This window comes from Stegostoma tigrinum, chromosome 8 (assembly GCF_030684315.1).
Source record: "Stegostoma tigrinum isolate sSteTig4 chromosome 8, sSteTig4.hap1, whole genome shotgun sequence".
NCBI classification, from domain to species: Eukaryota; Metazoa; Chordata; class Chondrichthyes; order Orectolobiformes; family Stegostomatidae; genus Stegostoma; species Stegostoma tigrinum.
Window position 1 is genome coordinate 61,266,577 of NC_081361.1, and position 19,373 is coordinate 61,285,949.

Here is a 19,373-nt window from a genome sequence, read left to right on the forward strand (position 1 = left end):
TGGAGAAACTCAGCAGGTCTGGCAGCATCTGTGGAGACAGAAACAGAGTATTGTTTCGAGCTGAGTGACCCTTTTTCAGAACTGTTTCTGGAATCTTGTATGTTTCAGTAAGATCACCCCACATTCTTCCAAACACTGAAGATTAAAGGTACAACCTGTTTAGCCTTTATCCCAGGGATCAGCCTAGAGAATTTGTTTTGAACTGCCTCCAATGTCAGTATATCCTTTCTTAAATATACCACCAAAAGTGTACACTGAATTCCAGGTGTGACTTCACAAGGTCACTGACCCTATACTGTTGAGGTAAGACTTACACATTTTTAAATACCAGCCCTCCAGCAGTAAAAGCTGGACTTCATTTGCCTTCTTAATTACTTACTGCACCTGCACACTTACATTGGTCTTTGTGCACACAAATGACAAAGAGTATGCTCAATGTTAAGACGGAACTTTGTTTCCATCAGCAATTTGCCCACCAATACTGTCATGGATAGATGCATGTGCTATAAGTAGATTGGTGAGGTTGAGGTCAAAGAGATTTTTTAATCTTGCTAGATCTGCCTCCACTGTCACAAGCCTAGTAAAGCAGCTATGTTCTTTCAACTTTGACCAGCTCAATCAGGAGTAGTACTACCAAGTCCACCTTGGTGACGGACATTGAAGTCCTCCAAAGAGTTCATTCTGTGCCATTTCACTTGTGCCTCTGCCTGAATCGCCCTTAATACATTTGCCAGTGGTATTCAACATAACAGTCAAGTTCATTAGTGTACCCAAAAAAAATTGGTAGAAAGAAGAGCTCTTGTGTTCAGATTGGGGAGTGGGGCAACCATGGTCAGGTCAGGACTAGGGCCTCCTATGCTTAGGCAGGGGACAGGGCCAGGTTGCTCAGACTGGGGTTAGGGCCATTGTATTCAGGTAGGGTGTAGGACCCACACCCAGGCCAAGAACAGTGCCCATTTCAATGATTTCAGATCCAGGTGAAGGTATCAATCAACCTTGGTTGTTTTTTTTTAGTTGGGAGTTTCTGCAGATTTCAACTAAACAATCTCCAGTGATGAACCTCAGTGTTTCCTTGAATCATAATTTCCCTTTGCTAGGTTCCTCAACTGGGCACTGAATGACAATGAATTAGTAAACCTAAAGGCCACTACCAAGTCTGAGAAATGGTCTTTGCAGATTTGATCGGAGGGAGGTAGGAGGACAGTGGAATCTCCAGTCTGCATCTTCCTACCTGTTTACATGCACCAACCTCCAGGCCCACAGGGATAAGAGGGCTTTAAAAAGCAGCATGAATGAAAAGAGGAGAGAAATTTTAAAAAATTGGAAAACTGATCAATTTCATCATACATTTAAGTTTTCCTCTTTCTAATCAAATCTAAGGGTAAAATATTCTTTAGCAAGGTAAAGGTTAATATTAAATGAATTGTCACAGGTTAGTATTTAACTTTCTCTATCGACATGGATCAGAAAATCATTGATTGTTAGGCATCATAGAGGTAACTTTCTAACAACTGCAGTGGGGATTGCTCACAGCATTATTTTCAGAATATCACCAGAAAGATGCCACAATTGTTAAGAACCACATCCAGCTTTCATCTAAGAAAAATTCTAAATTCTAGTGCTGTGTCACTCAAAATTAATAATTTATAACAATATTTTTGAAAAAGACAGGCTTTGTCAAAACTTTTCATCTTGGACTCATCAGGACAATTCACAACAAAAACCAATGTAAAAGAAAACAACATTTTTGCTGTATGACATGAAAAAGCTGATTGGTTGGCATGTTCTGAGTCTAGGAGACACTATGGAAGTGAAATTCATGAAGTGCAGTTGTGTAAAAAGCAGATTTTCAAATCCTTTATAGAATTTTCATTTTCCCAATGAAAGAGACAATCAGGCAATGTAGAATAGGGTATGAGCTGATTAGACCAGCCAGTGGAAACCCTTAAGAAAGAAAGGGATGGCCTTTCTACTGATGGGAATGGGATGGTCAATCATTCATGACTATGTGCATTTCATTACACTAAGAATGAGATCTGAAAATCTCATGCTTAAGCTCCCCTATCTTTAATGCTGGGGACCTAATGAATTACACCATTCCATTGCATCTTGTTCAGCTCCTGAGCTTCTGCTGAATGCACCTCCTTGAAAGATCTGTTAATGGGGTGGTGTTATGACCACAGACCATAACCCAGAATAACCACCACTTTTAATTCTAAAATGTGTTTTTTTTAGAAAGGAGATACAGACAATAAAGAATGTGGATGTAAAATCAGTTTGGAGAGGAGCTTTGAAATGTCATACAGTACAGAGTCAGGGAAAGGTTTTGGAGTAGATCTGTAGCTCGGGTTGTGGTGTTGAGGTTGGTTGGCTGGCCGAGCTGCTTTCTTGTTTCACAGACCTTTCGTTACCATGCTTGGTAACATCCTCAGTGCAGCTTCCGATGAAGCATCTGTGTGCTTTCCTGCCTGGTTTTTAACTCTGGGGTCCGTTGAGATGGATTGCCTAATTTCCGGTTTTCCTTCGAAGTGGAATGTATATGGGGTCGAGTTCAATGTGTTTATTAATAGCATGCTTCGTGGAGTGCCAGGCTTTTAGGAATTCTCGTGCCTGCCTCTGCCTAGCTTGCTCCAGGATCTTGGTGTTGTCCCAGTCGAAGTAGTCATTCTCCTTCTCTGTGAGGATTGGGATGAGTGAGTATTGGTCATGTCTTTTTGTAGCCTGTGTGTGCGGCTTTTGGGCTTTTGTGAGGAGACACACAAATATGTAAACAACACCCTCACTGGAATAAAATTCACCAGAGAGGAGGAGAAGAACAAATGGCTCTCATTCCTGCATGTCATGGTAGAGCACAAGACAAACGGGGAACTGCAAAAGAAAGTACACCGAAAAGCCACACACACAGACCAGGTACTGAACTTTAACAGTAACCATCCCAGCACACACAAACAAAGCTGTGTGCAAACACTATTTAAAAGGGTAACAACACACTGCAGTAACACAGAACTACACCAAGAGGAAGAAGAATACCTCTTCAAGGTTTTCAAAGATAATGGATATCCAAAGAATTGGGTCAGAAGACACCTACACGAATAGCATCAGAAAGATACTACACACCCCGACACACTCATCACACTATCCACACTATTCGGAACTCACCACAAGACTCCTACGACCATTGGGCATCAGAGTGGCACACAAGCCCATGTTAATCCTACGACAACTGCTCACCCAAACCAAGGACCCAATCCCCGCCATGGACAGGACCAATGTCATCTACAAGATCCCCTGCAGAGACTGCGAGAAACACTACATCGGACAAATAGGAAGGAAACTAACAACAAGAGCACATGAACGCCAACTGGCTACAAAAAGACACGGCCAACACTCACTCATCTCAAGCCACACAGACAAGGAGAACCACCACTTTGACTGGGACAACACCAAGATCCTAGAACAGGCTTGGCAGAGACAGGCACGAGAATTCCTGGAAGCATGGCACTCCACGAAGCATGCTATTAATAAACACACTGAACTCGACCCCATATACATTCCACTATGAAGGAAAACCGGAAGTGAGGCAATCCATCTCAACGCACCCCAGAGTTTAAAAACTAGGCAGGAAAACGCACCGACACTTCACTGGAGGCTGCACTGAGGATGCTACTAAGCATGGTAATGAAACGTTTGCGAAACAAGAAACCAGCTCGGCAAGCAAGCCAACCTCAACAACCTCAAAGAGTCAGGGAAACTTCAAATGAAAAGACTAAAAAGGTAAATATATCAGGAGGCTGACTACCCAAACCCCTCTCTGCAAGAGCCCATTTTTTTCTGGCTTGGTTGCATTTTACTCTTCCAGGGATATCCAAAAATGGGGTTGAAAGCAAGCTTCAAAACTTGTCTGTCTGTTAGTCCTAGTGTGTGGACTGTTATGTTGTGAAGATCAGAGCTTTGAGAACAGCCATTAAACACCTCTGCACTGCAGGAAAAAACACTTTCTCACTTAGTGTTTCCACAGAGCCACAGCAGGGAAAAGAAAATTTTAATAAACCTGTACCAATATCAATGCCACTGGTAATATCCACTGTAACAGCTACAGTGTTCTACTAAGAGAACAAGGTATGTTCACTGATGTTAGATTCTATCCACAACTCCTCAGATAATGTAGTGCAATTCCACATGCAACACAACCAGGTCAAATTCAGGTTCGAGCTGAATAAGTGGCAAGCTCCACATATTTCAACTGATGACAATCTCAAAAAACATTCTAACCATCTTCCCATCACGTTCAAAATCAATATCACCACCAAGTCCCTAGCAATAAATATCCTGAGGGTTGCTATTGATCAAAAGATTAACAAGAGCAGCTATTGTGGCTTATAACCATGGGTCAGAGGCTAGATTTTCTGTGGCAAATGACTCACCTCCTAACTTTTCTGTGGAGGCTAAGAGACATTATCCACTTGATGCTTCAGGCTGAAGGTGGTTACAATTGTTCCCTTGACTTTGCTCTGAAGTGCTGAGCTGTGTAACCATTGAAGAGGGGCATATTTGTAGAGGCTCCCCTGCCAGTTGATTATTGAATTGTTCACCACCATTCATGACTGGATGTGGTAGGACTGCACAGCCTTGATTCAATCTATAGATTGCAGAATGGCTTAACTTTGTCAATTACATGCTGCTTCCTCTTTTTGGCCTGTATGTCCTGAATCTATCACACTAGACAAGGTGGCATTGTCACACAGCACAAAGGTTCATGTCTTCAATGTGAAAATGAAACTTCATCTCCACAAGGACAACACAGATTCATAGAGTGAAACAGCATGGAAACAGGCCTTTCAGTTCAACTTGTCCATGTGAACCAGATGTCCTAAACTGATCTGGTCCCATTTGCAACATGGTGGTCATTCCAACCAATATTGTCATAGACCACTCCATCTGTGAAAGGCGGATTAGTAAGGATGAAGTCAATTAGATTTTTTCCTCTTGTTGATTATCACACCGCCTGCTGCAGATCTAGTCTGGTAGATTTGAGCTTCACATTCCAGCCAGCTAATTCAGATGTGATGCTACAGACGCTCAAGTATTAAATACAGAATTTCCTTACCAGAGTACATTGTTAGACGTGGTGCAAATTACATGGTCTGCTATGCACTTAATGATGTCAACCTTCTTAAATGTTGACATTCTGTTCTTTGGTAACTTCTGGTCTTCTTGTAAACGGTGTTCAACATGGAGGAGCACAAATTCATCAATTGAGGGATGGCAGTAGATGGAAGTCAACAGGAGGTTTCCTCGCCATGACATCAGACATCATGGGGTTGGGAATCCTGTGGTCACTTCCTCCCAACTGTATATCACTATGCCACTGCCACCACCTGTTGCTATGTTCTACTGCTCACACAAAACACATGCCAGAACAGTGTTAGAGGGGTCTGAGGCATTGGCTATAAGATTTTATTCAGTAAGAATGATTATGTCAGGCCAGTGCTGGACCAGTCTGTGGAACAGTTCTCTCAGTTTTCGTTAAGCAATTCCAAAGAGTATTTAAATCTAAACCGTTTTATTTTTGGTCATTCATTAACCAGACCAATTTTAATAGCAACCTGATATTTCATCATCATCTTGCATGAGACTAACTTTTTTGGGATGGAATTTTTAAAAGTAATTTCTTCTATTTAAATAATTTAGCTGCCATGGTGGGTTTCTGGATTACTGATCCAGTGGCTTTGCCTATTCTACCATTCCTGATCTCTGAGAGATTATATGATAATTGATGAAAAAAAAAGGAAAATTCACAATGCAGAATTTGGATTTCATTTTGACTTTAAGCAGGGAATGTTACAGGGTCAAATATCTTCAATTTGAAATGTATTTCGCTGTACTGGATCTGGGTGCGTGAGAACAGATTTTGTTTCCACTTTCTAGCACAAATGTTGAAATTCCAGAAATGCCAAAATATTCCACTGTTTCATGTAAAAAACAGATAAATGTATTTGAGCCAGGAATTAAAGGGAATCTGTTTAGACACCAACAATATACAATGCTACATATTCACAAAATGGATAAAGGATATGTTAAAAGATTAGCTAGTCAGAACTTCTGGAAGAATGTTGAGTGTTGCTAAGGGGGAATGTGAATTAAAATTCTCTAAACAAAACTGAAACTGTTTTGTTCTTCACACCTTTTACTTTGTTAAACTAAAAATATCAGTAACATTAATGATCCAATTGATGAAGAGGTTCATCAAAATCCTAGTTATGTATCTCAAATGTGAATAAGGAATATTACGGAGATATGACAATTGTGATTATAACAGTAAGTGCAGATTCCTACAAAATTACAAAACAAAGAGTATGAGGTGGATCAGACAGCAAACTATCTTCCAGGACTTTAGAAATACCAGCAAACATACTCTTGACAACTCTATACTTACTCACTGAATACTTATATATGCATATGTGTATTATATTAGAAATGGTGGTAAGCAAAAATTGATTCACAACATAGTGGTCATGGTCATCAGGTACTTGTTTTAAGCAACAGATTTTTATCCCAGAATCAATTTCAGCCACTGCCCTGAATAATGGATGAATGTGTTCTGTCTTTGGAACCGTGAATTAAAATAGTCAAAATAACTTGAATTTAACTTCTGACGGTCCATTACACAAAATTGCCTAGAACTTGGCACAAACAGGAAACAATTTTGTCATTCCTTTCCGAGGTTCTTGCAGAAGAAAATTAGAAATGGAATATTGCCATGGCTTGAGTTCCTCTCATTTTTAAGACTCTCTATGCCCTTTATACTACCATCTCTCAGATCCTCCGGCCTCAGTGGGGCTTAATTCAATGTCTAAAGACAAGGTTGACTTCTGTTTACAGAACTTGCACACAATAATTTGCCTACTAGCATAAGAAAACTTAGCATAAGGCTCTACTACCTGCAATTCACCCCTGGTTCCTCTCATTCTTGAGGATTTAAGGAAATCATCTTGCATTGCAAAATGGCTTCAGTTGAAATATAATGGATCTCTGTCTCATTCCCAATTACCTTACAATCAGAAGTTGTGTTGTTTGGCTGCAAAGATGGCAATGGGACAATTTATTTTTCCTTTAAGATATATTATTGATAAATATCAAGAATTCAAATGGCTACAGACCAATTTGGGAAATCATTGGAGCCAACTTAAAACTCCCAAGAGGAAATCCACAATGAAGCTATGTATCAGGAGCACAATTTGTAATATCCACTTCCTAGAATCCTGATCTAAAATTAATGTTTCACAGTAATTTAAGTTTTGTGAAAAGAAAAGCAACATATTAAGACAGACATTAAAACACTTAAAGGCTGAGCTTTGATGTGTGAAGTGGCATTTTCTTGACTTTCCTCATGTTCTAACATACATTACCAAAGTCTAATAAACTCATTAAGGGTTTAATCTGGATGTTATAACTTGACCTTGTTGTACTGAGAATGTGATATAATAAATGCCTGCCCTTGAAAAGGCCACAAAGCAATTGCAATTTCCATCAATTTGCCTTATGAGACTAAAGGGTAATTTCAATTAAATCAATTTTGGAAACCATGCTAGATGAGCACTTAATTAGGTCTGAAGGAAAATTATTACACTAAAGAGATTCTGTCACAATCTTTTGTCTGTGCATGTACTGCCACTCCTCATTATCAGTGCTGTAAGGGAAAGAAGGTACAAGAAGCGTACTGGTATTTCTATAGCTATTACTTTCCCGTTATTAAACAAGATGGAAAATTTCTGGAAAAGGATGAACACAGTTGTAAATGCAAATCTGTCCATCAATAAATTAAAATTCAGCAGCTGTGTACATTACTTTTTTGAATCTTTTGCAGTTTTAGTTTCACACATATAAGTTTGTTAATTGTAGTCATTTAACAGTGGCAGCTCTTTAGAAGATATAGAACATAGAACATAGAACATAGAACAGTACAGCACAGAACAGGCCCTTCAGCCCACAATGTTGTGCCGACCATTGATCCTCATGTATGCACCCTCAAATTTCTGTGACCATATACATGTCCAGCAGTCTCTTAAATGTCCCCAATGACCTCACTTCCACAACTGCTGCTGGCAACGCATTCCATGCTCTCACAACTCTCTGTGTAAAGAACCCACCTCTGACATCCCCTCTATACTTTCCTCCAACCAGCTTAAAACTATGACCCCTCGTGCTAGCCATTTCTGCCCTGGGAAATAGTCTCTGGCTATCAACTCTATCTATGCCTCTCATTATCTTGTATACCTCAATTAGGTCCCCTCTCCTCCTCCTTTTCTCCAATGAAAAGAGACCGAGCTCAGTCAACCTCTCTTCATAAGATAAGCCCTCCAGTCCAGGCAGCATCCTGGTAAAGCTCCTCTGAACCCTCTCCAAAGCATCCACATCTTTCCTATAATAGGGTGACCAGAACTGGACGCAGTATTCCAAGTGCGGTCTAACCAAAGTTTTATAGAGCTGCAACAAGATCTCACGACTCTTAAACTCAATCCCCCTGTTAATGAAAGCCAAAACACCATATGCTTTCTTAACAACCCTGTCCAGTTGGGTGGCCATTTTAAGGGATCTATGTATCTGCACACCAAGATCCCTCTGTTCCTCCACACTGCCAAGAATCCTATCCTTAATCCTGTACTCAGCTTTCAAATTCAACCTTCCAAAATGCATCACCTCGCATTTATCCAGGTTGAACTCCATCTGCCACCTCTCAGCCCATCTCTGCATCCTGTCAATGTCCCGCTGCAGCCTACAACAGCCCTCTACACTGTCAACGACACCTCCGACCTTTGTGTCGTCTGCAAACTTGCTGACCCATCCTACAATCCCCTCATCCAAGTCATTAATAAAATTTACAAACAGTAGAGGCCCAAGGACAGAGCCCTGTGGAACACCACTCACCACTGACTTCCAGGCAGAATATTTTCCTTCTACTACCACTCGCTGTCTTCTGTTGGCCAGCCAATTCTGTATCCAGGCAGCTAAGTTCCCCTGTATCCCATTCCTCCTGACCTTCTGAATGAGCCTACCATGGGGAACCTTATCAAATATGTCAACATATTATTCAGGAGAGTTATCAAAATACATACACTATCAGAGATAGATATCAGAAATGATGACACACAATCAAAGCTGTGAATTCACTTTGGCTGCACAACAAATAACCAAAATTAATTTGGCTGGACTAAGAAAACCAGGAGAGTTTCTACCAATTCCACAAAAATTTCCAACCTGTTGCCTGCTCACAGGCAAGCATTCTACTGAAAAAATTACTGTGTTATATAAATCATGAGGTTTTTGTTTTCTCAGTAGCAGTACACCACCAGCAGAATCAACAGTAACAAATCACAGCCCTTTAAACATTCTGCTTGATTTTCTTTGAAGTCAGTTAAAAAACGAAAATTTAACTGGGTTTATGAATTTTTTATTACTTGGATTCTGCTACTTCCTTAGACAAATTTTGTCCATTCTTTAACACAATCCATTAGCACAACATTTGACGACACACAACAATGAATACAAACATCCAGGTCAATGTCCACAACAACAGGGCAGACAAGAACCAGGGTTGCTTTTCAGTGTTTCCACTAGTGATGGGGGTGTTGCTATTTTGATAATAGCATAGTGTGGCTAACTACGCTGTTTAACCTAGCAAACTTTTTTCCGGAACTTTAGAAAGCATTCTAAGATGAGTGGCCAGAAGACCTATCTTTATTAAATGGAAATTTGCTTGTAATATTACAACTGAGATCCTATTGGTTAGATATTGCATGCCACGCACATTTCATTCATTCCTCCTGGCACTGAACAGATGAACCAGGCATCCTTATAAAGACTACTGGAGGCTGTTCAGCAAACAATCAAAATTAATTTTCTGGGATTAAGAGAACCAGGGGTGCCCCCAGTATGTCCACAAAAAACTCTAACCTATTGCCTTCTCATGAGCAAATAACGCCATTGCAAATTCAACTTCAGTATTATATAAATGAGGAGAAATGCTTTTTAAAATTATTTTATCTCATGCGTTCTTTATTAATCCAAAATTCAGACTATAGTTTTAAAATAGAAAGTAAGAATTACTTTCAGTAGTGCTAAACAACCGCTATGATGTATTGTTTAATCAGGGTCTAGGCTGAGAGTTAGAATACTTTACTAACCCTGACACACAAACGATGCAGGTGATTCCCCAGGGTGTACACGGGCTGTGATGAAAACAATCTTTTGTTCTACTCCTGGATTGAGATTTACTAGAGAAAAAGGGAAATGAACAAAAATCAACAATCAAACAAATTGTAAAGTTACCTGTCTATAATACTTACAATAAACATTCTCATTAATAATCTTAGCTAGCGAGTGATTTTGTACAAGAGTTAATGCACCGTCATTGTTAAAATGTTACAATTGCAAATTAAGTAGAAACGATAAAGTAAAATTATCATGTAAAACAAATTTTATTTCTACTTAATTTTATGGATACTTCGTTTGAACATCAGAAGAATATTTGAAAATTGAGTTGACAGCAAATGTTAAAAAATAATTGCATGCTGATTTCATTCTATTCAACTGCTGGCAGCATTATATCAGGCAATGGCTGCATATACTAAATGAAGGTATTGAAATCTTGCATTAAAACATCTCAAATTGCCAATTATACTGTTAACCCTTTTTGTTAAGGTGTCTAGGAAACCCACAATTAAATTAGTTTCTAAAGACATAAACTTAATTCCCACGAGGTTTCATTTTAAGCCCATGCGGCTAAAGTCTGTATTATGGTGCAAAGGGAAAACATATTTTAGGTTACGGAAAGGAAAGAAAAACTTCAGTATTAAAATAGTTTATTTTAAATTATTATTTGGTTTGTTTTTTAAACAGTCATATAACTATTATTTGAAATTCAGGCATGTTTGCCAAAAATGAAAACAGTGTCCTTGTTTCTAAAATTTCTTAGTTCAGAGGAAGAGGGGTGAATCATATAAATTTACATTAATTTCTTCATTTAAATCTAATGAATTCAGTTGCATCAAGTCTGAACATTTGTCCTCCAATAAAGATAAACATAAAATGGCATGGTATAAATGAACCAAAAAACTTTTTCATTAACAACATTGTAATAGGCTATTCAGAGCAATGACCATTTTAATGTATTTCTACATAAATGATCCTCATGGAAAATTCATAAACAATTGCATTTCCTTACATTCTAAAGCATTAAATTGCATTGTAGATAACATCATCAAGCTCTCAACCTATCTCTGGTATATTTTTCAAATAAATGCATATAAAGTATTCAAACTGTTGGATCAAATTCAATTAGCCTTTCCTCTTTTACTATTTCAAAAGGCAATTTCATTCATTGATCATATGTTACTACTGGAGACCTCCAACGAAAAACAGCATAGTTCAGAAAACTGATGTTTACACTGCTTTAACCCTTACTCCAGTTCACAATCCTTTCACATACAGCTTAATGACAAAAGTAGAACATCCACTTTTTTGGAGAAGTAATACAAAAGCACTCAGCACTATGTTGAACTAGCTTTATTCAGTTCTTAATAATTCATACAATAATAGTCAAGTATTTAAAACTACAAACATCAAATCTCAAAATTTAATCCACATCAAGAATCAGGGAAGATTTTTTTTATTCATTCATGGCGTGTCAGCATCACTGGCATTTATTGCCCGTGCATAGTTACCCTTCAGAAGATGGTGGTAAGCTGACTTCTTGATCTGCTGCAAGCAGTTTAGTGTAGACACACCAACAGAGCTGCTGAGGAGGAACTTCAAAGAGTTTAACTTGGCAACAATGAGGAAGCAGCAATATATTTCCAAGTCAGAAAGATGAATGGCTTGCAGGTGGTGTTGTTCACATGTATCTGCTGCCTTTGTCTTCTTGGGTGGTAATAGTTTGGATTTGGAAAGTGCTGCCTAAAGAACCTTGGTGAATTTCTTAAATCCATCTTGTGGATGGTACACACTGCTGCCTCTGTATGTCAGTGGTAAAAGGAGTGAATGTTTATTGGATGCTGTGCCAATCAAACAGGCTGATTTCTCTTGTGTGGTGTCAAGCTTCTTGAGTGTTGTTGGGCTGCACCCATTTCGGCAAGTGTGTAGTTTTCCATCACACACCTCACTTGTGCTTTGTAGATGGTGGACAGTATTTGTGAGATCTAGGTAGATGAAGTCAGGAACCAAATGCACAGCAAATCCTTAAGCTGAAAGAAAAAAAGGATTGGATGGTTTGACTCCCAGGTGTTGGCTACACGCCGATGGTCAGAGCCAGCAAGAAGCAGCTTGGCCGGTGAATGGCAGCAGAATTATAGGCACCAGAAGGTCACAGCCATCATCAGTTGTACAATTTCCAGCAACAGGGCTAGATATGGTGCCTACTGGGGAGGCAATGCGCTAGTGGTATTCTCCAGAGACCCAGGTAATGTTCTGAGGACCTGTGTTTGAATCCCGCCATGACAGATGGTAGAATTTGAATTCAACACAAAAAAATCTGGAATTAAGAGTCTGCTGATGACCATGAATCCATTGCAACTGTTGGAAAAACCCATCTGGATTCACTAATGTCATTTAGAGAAGGAAACTGCCATCCTTACCGGCTCTGGCCTACATCTGACTCCAGACCCACAGCAGTGGTTGACTCTTAAGTGCCCTTTGGGCAGTTAGGAATAGGCAATAAATGCTAGCCTGGAGAAAACTGCAATGCAGCATTCCCATTTGCATGGCAGCAACTTGGACATAGATAACTTCATTCTCCAATTGTTGAGGAAGTAGTGATTGCTGAAGAACAGAATTTATTCTTCCTTGAAGAACTTGCAGATGGACTGGAAGATTTCTAGCAGGGGCTAAAATTTTATTTTCGAAGGGTTCTTCTCGAGGTTTTTATTGTGGGCTGAATTTTGATTTTTGTGGGTTACTTTTGGTTTCCTTTTTTATTTCTATTAAATCATTTATTTGGTGATGCAATCATGTAATAATAATGTCTTCTGTATTTGTAATGGTGTCCAGGTTATTTCAACTCACACAAAAGCAAAGTTGGAAGACTTTATCAACGTCTTCAAATAATATCAACTACGCAGCAAATGTACAGCCACAACACACAATGAAAACAATAATTTCTTATTCACCACAATATTTAAATAGGCACAAGATACCAGACTTAAGTTAGCATGACCTGCCACTATGGTATGGCTTTTTCTCCAGTAAGGCGTTTGTACTGATACAGCAGTGTTTATCTTAACTCTTGTAACATAAGAAGCAGACATGGATATCATAGCACTGAAAGGTTCAATAAGCATTTATTACAGCTCTTGATACAACTCTACATTAAAATCAAGGGCACTTCAATGTCTGGGCTCATATTAAGCTATTCAGTTACAAATAGCAGCATGCACGTTCAATAGAGTGAACTGATAAATTCACCCCTTTATTCCTTCCTTAAATATAAAACTGATTCTGCTCAAAAGAGACAGCAAAGATGTCAGCTCAATTGTCACTGTTGGGGAGATGGGGTCAGAAGAGGGGGACTGTAGGCTTACAAAGCAAAAAAATGTGGCAATCTTTCAAGGCAGTTATACCAGCCCCAGTTAAGATGGAATCTGAGACATCTATAGATTCAGGACGTATTGTATGATACAATGATTATATCATAATGTTGTCTATCCAGATATTACTTGCACATTTTTCCTCAAATTTTATTTTCTGCCTTTATGATTTTTTTGGTAATCTTTTGTTCATTTCTAAACTTTCACAATTTCCTGGCTTGCCGCTAATCTTTGTGAAACATACCTTTTTTCAATTTGACGCTATCCTGAACTTCCCTGGTTAAGCATAGCTTGTTTATCACCTTGCTAGGGCTCTTCTTTCTTCCTGGGATGCATCTTTGTTTTAAGTCATGAGCTATTTTTTAAACTTATACCATTGTTTCTTTACCATCTTTGCTGCTAAACTTCTTTGCCATTCCAATCCAGCTAACTCTGTCTGACAACTTGAGGCTGGTGAACTTAAAACCTCACTTAACAGTTTGCATCTTTGGTTCAGTCCTTGTACGTCATGAATTCTTAGAAGCTCCTAACAATATTCCAACATTGCCCCATTAGACTAATGCCTGCAAGTGCTTGAAGTGACCCTATACTGTGGGCCTAAGTGTATAGTTTGTTTCTCCAATGCCTTGCATTATCCTTCCTCCACTACCACCAGTCTACGTTTTGGAAAACTCTGCCTGTTAACTTTTTTTCTCTTACCACACACATACTTATGTATTTCTAACATTTCCTACTACTACTGCTATTTAAGAATGATATATGCTACATTATTTTATCATACTCCACAGACTGCAAAATAAGAAAGAGTAGAATCAGTCAAATATTTTGCAATAATAGAAACCACAGATTTTATTTAAGAGTAAAATAAATCTTAGGAACTAGTCTGCCAGAATACTTAGAGGATATTTTATATTCATTTATATACTGCAATTAAAATCAACATCACATAGTCACCAGTTTTGTCATACAACAAAAAAATGAGGTCTACTACATCTAAGATGCATTTTTGCAAGATGAAGGCAAAGTCAGGGGTCTGAGTCCAGGCCTCATCCACTCCTGTTGGCTTTCTATCTCTTCATCTTTCTTCTTTTTACTTTTGATCTTTTCCTTTTCTCTTTTCTTCATTTTTCTTTTCTTTTAAACCTGTAAAATAGCAGCAGCAGTTGCAGCAATGCCAGGACAAGCCAGACATGTTTCCACCTAGCCCGGGGTCTCCCAGTGAGCAAGGAACAGGTTCCGGGGTGTCTCCCCAGCCCAGATGTGCAGGTTAGGCCAAGGGTCCAGATCCACAGCTCAGTCTTTGTTCATTCAGGGGATGCGGGCGTTGCTGGCTAGACAAGCACTTATTGCCCAACCCTAATTGCTCGAGGGAAGTTGTGAGTCAACCACATTGTTTTTGGTCTGGAGTCACATGTAGCCAAGTCCAGGTAAGAATGGCAGTTTCCTTCCCTGAAAGACATTAGTGAACCTTTCGGGTTTATCCAACAATTGGCAATGGATTCATGGTCATCATTATACTCTTAAAGTGAGGAAACGTGAGGTCTTGCACTTTGGAAAAAAGAATATAGGCATGGACTATTTTCTAAACGGTGAGAAAATTCATAAAGCCAAAGTACAAAGGGATCTGGGAGTGCTAGTCCTGGATTCTCTAAAAGTTAACCTGCAGGTTGAGTCCGTGGTTAAGAAAGCAGATGTAATGTTGTCATTTATCTCAAGATGGTTGGAATATAAAAGCAGTGAAGGCTTCTGGGACTTTATAAAGCTCTAGTTAGGCCCCATTTAGAATACTGTGTCCAATTTTGGGCCCCACACCTCAGGAAGGACATACTGGCACTGGAGCATGTCCAGCAGAGATTCACATGGATGATCCCTGGAATGGTAGGCCTAACATACGATGAACGACTGAGGATCCTGGGATTGTAATCATTAGAGTTTAGAAGGTTGAGGGGAGGTCTAATGGAAACTTACAAGATAATGTATGGCTTAGAAAGGGTGGACGCTGGGAAGTTGTTTCTGTTCGGCGGGGAGACTAGGACCATGGGCATAGCCTTAGAATTAGAGGGGGTCAATTTAGAACGGAAATGAGGAGACATTTCTTCAGCCAGACAGTGGTGGGCCTATGGAATTCATTGCCACGGAGTGCAGCGGAGGCCGGGACGTTAAATGTCTTCAAGGCAGAGATTGATAAATTCTTGGTCTCGCAAGGAATTAAGGGCGTGGGTAAGTGGAGTTGAAATGCCAAGAGCCATGAATAAATGGCGGAGTGGAGTCATTGGGCCGAATGGCCTTACATCCACTCCTATGACTTATGGTCTTAATTCCAGATATGTACTGAATTCAAATTCCACTATCTGCCATGGCAGGATTTGAACACAGGCACCCAGAACATCACCTGTGTCTCTGGATTAACAGTCCAGCAATAATACCATGAGGTCATTGCCTTCCCTCCCCAGGTGTCTCCCCAGATGTCTGAAGAGGGAGAAAGGCAGTCTCGGCCAAACGTGGCAGGCTCCTCCTGTGGCAGTCTTCATCCACAGTGGAAGTCTTGCCCCATTTGAAGGTCTTCTTGTCTTCAGCGTCCAGGTATTCCAATGGCCTAGCAGGCGGTCTTATCCAAGAGTGTCTTATCCAAGAGTGACAGTCTTGGCCCAGCATGGTGATCTTCTTTGGGAAAATCCTCCAGCGTAGTATCCACCAGCCTGGCATGGCAATCTCGGCCCGCCTCAGGGTATTCTATTGCTCCAAAGTCAACTTTTCCTGAGTTAACTGAACTATGATGAACTTTGTCATAATTTTTTTTAACTATTAAGTATGACTTCTGCCAATGTTGTAGGTGCCGTGGTAAGGCAAGTTTTAAAACATTTCACTGTATTTTTCATGTAAAAGTACATGTGACAATAAATTTTCATTGTATTCTGTGCTATCCACTTTAAGCTTCTTGAATACTAAATTCAATCGCTGTTTCCTTTAAAGATACACTCACACCACGTATGAACACTGCTGGTATCAGCAAGAATCAAACAAAAGGTGAATAACTTTTGTGCAAGAAGCAAAATATAATTACGTTATGGCCCTTGTGAATTGAAATTGACCCTTTTAAGCAAAAACGGAAAGAAACACTCAACTATGAAAGCCACATTAATGGATTATTGATTGAATTCTTTGTAAACATTACATTGAATTGAAACCACAGTAAATATGTTTGGTGCATTAACAATAAAACAAGTGACCAAGGAAATAAGTTAAAGGCAATAGATGTGGAAGGTTGCAATATATTCCTCATGTTAATGCAAAAGGTTACAAGCAGGAAGGAAGGTTGGGAGATGATGGTTGAGAGAAACCCATGGTAAAGTCAGTGAGTCAGATCCTCCATTTCAAATGATTCAGGCAATATATTTTGATTTCCATGTTTTCCTTTCAATTTTTGCAACAAACATGTTGCTGATTCGCCTGATGTAATCTCAAATCCATTATCTCAAGGACCTAAGAAGAAATGCATGCACAGAGAACCAGGGCAGCACTCAGACTCCGTGATATTTTCCTGGAATTACTACTGGATGCTACAGTCACTTAGAGGTGAGACATACTTTATCTCCGCAATGAATGAAGAAATCTGTTGCTATCACCAATAGGCATAGTTGGAGTTGCTGCTGAAGTGACCAGCAGATGCCTCTTGACCTGGTCTTAGATGCAGTACAGTTAGCAGTTTTGATGTAACCAGGTTAGTGAAAAGTACATCACTAACTAGTACCTACATTTTTGCCGAGAACTCTATTTCATTCCGTCTTCGCAAGCACATTCATCTCTCTTCACACCTACTTAGGTTTCAGCACACACCATCCTTTGCTTTCTCTGCACTTTCCTACCTCCCCAAATATTCAGCCACTGTTGCTACACACAAACCACTTGCATTGTGATACAACTGTTTCATTGTTTACAATTCAAAAGTGAGATAGAGAAGATTAAAAAAAATTCTTTCATGGAGGTGGACATCATTGACAAGATCAACATTTGTTGCTCATCCATACTTATTCTTGAACTAAGTGTTTTGCTAGGCCATATCAGGCATTTAAAAGTAAACATCTTGCTGTAGTCTAGAGCTACATGTAAGACCAGATCAGGTAAGGATGGCAGAATTCTTTCCCCATAGGACATTACTGAATTAGAGAGGCTTTTAGAACAATTGATGATATTTCTGTGACCAAGACTATTACTTTTCAACTGCAGATTTTTCATGAATTGATTTTAAATTACACCAACTACAATGATGGGATTTGAAAGCATTTCCCTAGAAGATTAAGATTTGTGCCTGGATTACTAATGCAGTGACGTTGCAATATACCACAACTCTTCCACTGGCGATAGGAACATCTGTGGACAGTTCTCAGCTGGGGAAGTGGGGGCCAGAGTTTTGTGAGCAGATAGTACTCAGCAGGATACAAACACCAAATAACTGAAAGACCACAATTGAGAATGAGAATGCTGGAGGCATATCAGGAATGTCATGAGGGATTGACAGATGTGTCATCTCTACTCTGTAGTGGTGGAGAAGATGGAAGAAAAGACCTTTCTCATTGACGTCTTAAATAGGCAGCTCAGACTCAGCTGATGCGCTGTTGTCCAAGACTCGCCTGCAAGGGGAAACAAGGACTCTGCATCTACTCTGCCAAGCCACCTAATAATGTTACATGTTTCAAGAAATGAATCTTAAATGTGTCAATAAATTTCTTTCAGGGGAGCAGAGGATACTGCATATTAAGAGGCAAGATTCAGTAACAATGAAATGTTATTGCATGCAAATTGGTCTCTCACCATTCACTAGATTCTCACAGAGTCAGACAGCACAGAAACAGACCCCTCAGGCCAACCAGTCACTCCTGCCTGTTCCTGGCCCATATCCCTCCAAACCTTTTCTATTCGTCTCGCCATTCAAAACATGGTTGCAGAAACAGCCTTTTTTCCTTAGCATCAATAATCTCATTTTTCTGAACTCACCATATGTTCACAACTGACTCATTTTTGTCCACATCACTCAAGGGCTAGAAAAATTTAACACATATTGTTGTATCAAACCACATGACAAAAGAATTTGGAGGAAGGTGTCACATTTCCATACACCTCCTCCTTTTCAAAATTCTCCCAATCCAACCTTTCCTCCTGAATGCCTTTCTATTCCTTCAACTACAATTCCGGATAATGTGCAGAAAACAACACAACAGTAACAAATGCCATCTACAGACCAATCTAAGCAGCTGTAATCAGGGGAGCAGGTACCTGCAAGAAGTATGCCAGAGAGGCAGATGTGCATTTGCAGATGCGGAGAGCTTGTTTCTCATTGTGGCCCACTCTTTTTAGCTATTGATATTTGGAGAAATTTACGAAACTCACAATCCATACAAACAACTGCCTGCCCAATGCCTTATATCTTGTAGACAGTCAGTGCCTTGACTTATTTTTTGATAGCGCTTTGGAAGGACCAGAACCCACAAAAAACTTAGGAACATCATGATTTGTTCAACAAATGGCAATGTCTGACTCAGCAAATAGCAAATATACTTCTCGAAAACTTGCAGGTATCAGCAACTGAATGATATGACACTGGTCCTTAGAGAAGCTGAGGTGGCAGAACTTTACTTTGTACACCCTATTACATAGGTACTGCCTCCTATGACCTCAGTCTATCTATTGGACTTCTCCCTGCTGTTCTGCACTGATTCCATGAAGCAGGTTACTTGCATGAAGCCAATCGCACTTCCGTTAAATCCAAAAGTAGACGCATTGGAACCAGATTGA

The 19,373-nt window shown here is 39.6% G+C and overlaps 1 protein-coding gene across 4 annotated transcripts in view; it reads right to left on the minus strand.

The window, feature by feature from the left end:
• agbl4 (AGBL carboxypeptidase 4) overlaps positions 1-19,373 on the minus strand; it is a 736,228-nt gene that overhangs the window by 168,510 nt on the left and 548,345 nt on the right. For 3 of the 4 annotated variants that reach the window (XM_048538942.2, XM_048538939.2, XM_048538941.1), the window contains one exon: positions 10,185-10,274. The exons of the other annotated variant lie outside the window; for it this stretch is intronic. In XM_048538942.2, coding sequence (XP_048394899.1) covers positions 10,185-10,274 — 90 coding nt within the window. The remainder of the gene's footprint in view (positions 1-10,184; positions 10,275-19,373) is intronic. 4 annotated transcript variants of the gene reach the window in all.